Here is a 5,685-nt window from a genome sequence, read left to right on the forward strand (position 1 = left end):
AAACAAACTGTCGAATGTAGCTTTGAAAGGAAAATAAAAAGATTTCAGACCAACACAACTCTTACAGGTGGCTGTTTCATTTTAAAAAAGCTCACTCTCATCTCTGGCAAAAGATGATGACAGAAATAGCCTGCCAACCATGAATTAAACGAAAACCAAGGAAAATGCACCACATTCCTCTTGCACCTTGCCTGTTGCCTGAAGTCTTTCTGCACACGAGAGGTAAATGAAAGTTTTTCACCTCTAACCCCTGCTATTAAGCACAATAGTTCTCCACGGGATCCAGAATAAGCAGACCAATTAAACACCATTTGAACACACATACATCCCATTAGCTGACAGCAATTCTCATTTTCCATTATTCAGCCATCACTAATTAAAGTTCTCTGCATAAAAAGTTCTAAATTAGTAGTACAGTACATCTATTTAATCAGACTTACTTTAAGCACAGTCTGATTCACCAAACTGGATATGTAGATTTAAGTGAACAATTTTAATCTTCCCTTCCATTTGTACATTTTTTATACTTTTTCTTCTTAAAGAAGGATTTCTTCCTTAGAATACGCCATTAAAACACAATTTCCCATCACACAGAGATTTTGCTATAAATGTGATGGTTTCTACTAGCAATGGACATAAATAAGTAGTTTTAAATGTATTAATTCAAATCTAAAAAAAAAAAAATTGGAAATTTATGTGATACACTAACCTTCCTAGCAACTACATTAAACATGACCCACGAAAAAGTGGACTGTATTAAAATCCACCTGTTTTATAACTTCACTTGATTATTTTATTAAGGATGATGTTATACATGTATTATTGATATATGTAATATGAGAACTTATTACATATTGTACTACTGATGTTACCTCATACTGAGCTCAACTATCCTAATTTTTCAGCTGCTATAACAGTTTGTGTTTTTTCAGACAACACAGACTATCTTAATTTTGCTCCACGAGGAAATTTAGATTTTTAATAAAACAAATGTTTCTAACCAGCTCAAAATTATACTAGCAGCTGTGAATTACACAATGATTCCTCAACAACTACGAAGTTAGTAGAAAGACATGGAATAGTTATGGGATGCACTTGGGTCTTTGCAGAGCATTTTGGCTTCCTATAATATTGATTAGTTTCAGATGAATTAATATAAGCAAAAAAAAATATTGTCAAAATATAGTTCCATTAACTTTTCACACCACTTCAGCTAATCCTACAAGCTAAAGGCTCACTGCTATTACAAAAGCACTTGTGTCTCTGATATTCTCTTAAGAACAGTAATAATATGCTACATCACGCTGGCTTTGTCTCGTAACAATAACATCCCAAAACTGTAGAAGAGCATATAAATTTGCCCTGGACCCCAGATGGAACAGTCACATACACACAGGTGATTAAACACAATCCATGCTAAAATCCACGTGTCATTCTTATTATATTAATACGACCACAGTATAGACTTAATGCACATAGTATTATATTATTGTGTATTGCATTATTAATGCAACATCATCTTGAGCTAAAGTAAAAAAAGAATCCAGTCATTTCCAGAGAAATTTCACTGGCTTAATCCACAGTAACTGCCACAGCCATTGAGCCTAAAGAGCAAGCTCTCTGGCAACAGTGAAACAAATAACAAAAAGGAAAAAAAAAAAAAAAAAAAAAGCAAGTCAGACTTTGGAGACCACTAGCCCACCAATTGAAACATTTCACTTCCAATTTTAGCTATACTCCCCAAATTTTGCAGGAGGAAAGAACTTTATTTAAAAACAACAAAAATTAGTTTTAATGACTAATCAATCTCTGTATGTCTCCTAAGGTAAGAATTCCCCAGTAATAATTCTGTTTCTCCAAGGTCTTTTACCTACCCACTCTCAGACTGCTGTGCAGTGAAAAGCTAAAAATCTAGCTGCAAAGTGGAGATTTTCAGTGTCTAATTCCAAACAATAATTCATAGTCAGCTTGATTAATTCACATAAATGAGTGTCTTCCTTCAAGGCTCTTCAAGGTTTGCTCATCTTTTCAATTCCTGCTGACAGTCTCTAGAACACCAATAAGACCTTTCTACAGTTAGCCAGTAAAAACTTACACAGCAAGGAAATCAGCGTATTCAGTACACCTAGAAGACTGAGAGACAAGATTTATACCTATAAAGAAACTCCACACTCAGCTAGGCATCCTAGTCAACCAGTAGCTAAAATACTCAATCATGCAACAGAAAGTTCCACAAAGCCCAAAACCCCTTTACTTGACAGAAGACACCTGCCATTTAATATATCAAAAAGCACGTTTTTTTTTTTTTTAAATACTGAACACATATATCCAGATATAAAGTTCCATGATGAGGACCTGTGTAATACCAAAACCAGTTAACCTAATAAGAAAATTATATTATACCCAGGAGGCCTGGCTAGTCTTCAGATTCCAGAGAAGTGATGTTTGCATGCAGCAGATCACAAATGATTACTGTTTTCTTATTTCATTAATCTCATTATTTTGACTACAGCATTACTGGAAGAAAACAAAAGGAGTGCCCTGGCAATTACTCATAAAGAACTCTTATAAATAAGAGACCTTATTCATAGAAATTTGTTACAAATTAAGATTTTTATTATTAAAAGGAATTATTACAACACATTAACTACACAACAATCTCATAAAAGAGAAATATTTCATTGCACTCCTACACACTCAGCTAAAAATAATCCTTAAAGTTTGGGTGGCAACTGAAACCCTCTTGTCAAAAGTTTACATAAACAAACAAAAAAAAAAAGGGCCTTAGAAAAAAAGGTACTACAAATGAGGAAAAAAAGTCTGACGAGTCACATGAACAGTCACATTTTTCACCCCATATAATACAGAAGAAAAATAGGCAGTGCATACTCAGCAGCTGCTACAAAGACTGTCACTTCTTCAGCTAAAATTTTCCTCTGTTCTGTAGTCACTGAAGCAACATATTTGTCATCTAGAAGCCAGCCTCCAGGGAACACAAAAATATTTCTGTATTTCTTAATATGCTTATCTTCAAATTGTTTTCTAGTACAATTATTTACACATTAGGCAAAACATCTAACTTTGGATCAAAACTTTTACTTTGATAAAAATAAAAGATTAAAATCTTGATCTATTAATCTTGATCCAGCCAAATTAAGAGCAAGCCCTGGCATTTTATAGCATTTACATACAAGACCTACTAAATAATGTTATCTCTAAAGCTGTATCTGTCACTTCTGATTGCGATTCACCTTCTTTGATGTAAAATACTGCAAGAGGCTGCTTTTTAATCACAACCGCATGGGAAAAAAACTTGTCTAACCACAAAAACAGCTGAACTCAACCACTCAGACTACCAGCATGTAATTTTGGGCAAAGTCACTCAGGAGGCAATTAATTATTTTTTTGTTGTTGTTAGTATTATTACCCTGTAACAAAAGTATAACACTGGCTGGCCCATCCTAACAAGAATTTTGGATTTTCAAGCATGAACTTGGAAAGATAATTCAAAGTAAGGTATCTATATGCAACATCTGGGGGAGGAAACAAGACAGACAAGGACTTACTCTAGTTACCCATTTCATCTGGAACAAACATAACTGACCCAAACCACGCTACTTCTCTACATTTTCCATTTAATTTTCAAACCTGAATTGGGAAAACGTGATGGTATCCTCATCCCTGCATCAAACAACTTTTATAAATGAACAAATCGTCTTCTAAGACAAAACTTTCACCAAACACCAGCACATTTCAAAGACCAGTTCCATTTCAACCTCGTATCTTTGATAAAAAACTAACTCCCTTTAAAAAGGACAAAATTTAAAGGAAGCCTATACCTGTTATACAAACAACTACAGTAAAAATTAATCTGAATTCTTCAAAAGATAAATTAGATTTTTATCACCTTTCACTTCAGTTCACTTGTGCATTAAGGCTGCTAGCTCATATGTAGCCAAGAAGTTTAGTAACAGCCTAAATGAAGAGTTTCTAGTTCTAGCAGTAATGCTACATACTCAGCTACATGATTAGACACTCTGCAAAGGTAACATACATACGTAGTCCAGCTTGCTTTTAAGCAGAAGGGACTGGACTGACACTACAGATCTTTTTGCAGCTCAAAATAAGTTAGTGTTTCTTCAAGATCAGTTTTAAATCAGCACACTCCAAAAACCCTATACATCTATCTCGAGAGCAATGCTGCAGTCTTCTGGTTGTCAGCTATTTAGACTAAAAGCACCCTTGATCTGCACCTGAAAGGTCACAATGCAATATATCTAACTCCTTACCTGTAAGTCTGTCTTCAACCATTTGGAGTCAAATCTAGCTTGAGCAGCCAGACAAAAAGATTCAGAAGACATGTTTCCTTCTCCAGCCTTCTCTCCAGGCTGGCTGAGCAGCCCAACCTGCCACAGAATGAAAAAAAAATAACAACCTAGCACATGAAATAAGCCACGCAAGGTTATTTTTGTTCAAACTAGCATGGCTTCCACTCGATCTTTAAAAATTTATCATGAGTAAGGACCTCCATTGCTCACATCCCCTGAAATCGCACAGGAAGAGGAACACGCATGAAGAACACTATTTGAACACCCACCCCCCAAAAAATAATCCCTCCACTTCCCTTCCCCCTAACATTCCTGGAAGGAAGCCTCCCTCCTGCTGCACCGAGCTACCTCAGAGGCCTGACGCTGCCCCTCAGACCCATAAGTGGTGCATGAAATAAATAATTGATCGCAGATTACGCAAGCCGCAGGCCGACATAAAGCGATTATCAGGGTCACCCGCACCCCCCCCACCCCCCCCCCCCCCCCCCCCCCCCGCCGCCCGACCCCCTCTCCCCGGAGCATCCCCCCCCCCGCCCTCACTGTTCGTTGTCACCGCCCATTACGGTCCCCAGCCGCGGCTTTAACCCACCCCGGCCGGCCCGGGGGGGAAGCGGGCCGCCGGGACCCCGCGGGGGGGTAACGGGGCCGTTTTGGGGCGGGGGCGCGGCGGGGTGTGAAGGCCCCGCCCGGGCAGGGGTCGCTGCACACGGCACGGGGGCTGCACCGCCCCGCCCCGCCCCTCCCGCGGGGCTCCCTGGCTGCGGGGAAAGGGGGGGGGGGGGGCGCTTCCCCCGCGCCGCCAGACCGAGGCTGAGCGCGCTCGCGACCACCCCCCCACACTGCGGCCAGATCCATCGATTGGGGGGGGGGTGGGGGAATGGACACGACACACGCGACCGTTCCCGCCCTCTGTCTCTCCCCCCCCCCCACACACACACACACCCCCAACCCCTCCGCGCCAGATGGAGGCGTCGGGGCGCGCGCCAGGCTCCCTCACACTCACCGGCCGACGACGGCGACAGCGGCTCCTCGGCCCCTTGCCCCGCCTCGATCCACCGCCGCCCGCTCGGCCCCGGTTAATCCTCGTCCGTCCCTCCTTCCCCCCCCTCCCCCCCCCCTTCTCCCTGCCTCCGCCGGCAGAGCCCCTCGCCGGTCCCTCCCTCCCTCGGTACTGGAGGCAGGGGGGAAACTCGGCCAATTCGCGGCTCAGCCCCCGGGACGCCAGCAAAGCTCCCGGCCAACCAGAGCAGGGGAGGGAGGCGGGACATCCTCTCCTGGTACGGGCCGCAGCGGAGCGGGGAGGGGGGGGGCGCGGAGGGGCTGGGCCGGCCCCGGGGGGGGCCCGAATGAGGCCGGT

The 5,685-nt window shown here is 42.3% G+C and overlaps 1 protein-coding gene across 8 annotated transcripts in view; it reads right to left on the minus strand.

The window, feature by feature from the left end:
- The window catches only part of HERC2 (HECT and RLD domain containing E3 ubiquitin protein ligase 2), a 114,384-nt gene extending 108,946 nt beyond the window's left edge, over positions 1-5,438 (minus strand). For 3 of the 8 annotated variants that reach the window (XM_042788890.1, XM_042788891.1, XM_042788884.1), the window contains exons 1-2: positions 5,332-5,438; positions 4,290-4,406 (exon numbers count right to left, since the gene is read on the minus strand). In XM_042788890.1, the coding sequence (XP_042644824.1) occupies positions 4,290-4,361 (72 nt within the window). In that variant the 5' untranslated portion in view covers positions 4,362-4,406; positions 5,332-5,438. The other 5 variants (XM_042788887.1, XM_042788885.1, XM_042788886.1 and 2 more) reach the window with 5 other exon arrangements.
- Between the last annotated feature and the right edge of the window lie 247 nt (positions 5,439-5,685).

Source organism: Tyto alba, unplaced genomic scaffold (genome assembly GCF_018691265.1).
Source record: "Tyto alba isolate M040663 unplaced genomic scaffold, T.alba_DEE_v4.0 Super-Scaffold_14, whole genome shotgun sequence".
Classification (NCBI taxonomy): Eukaryota; Metazoa; Chordata; class Aves; order Strigiformes; family Tytonidae; genus Tyto; species Tyto alba.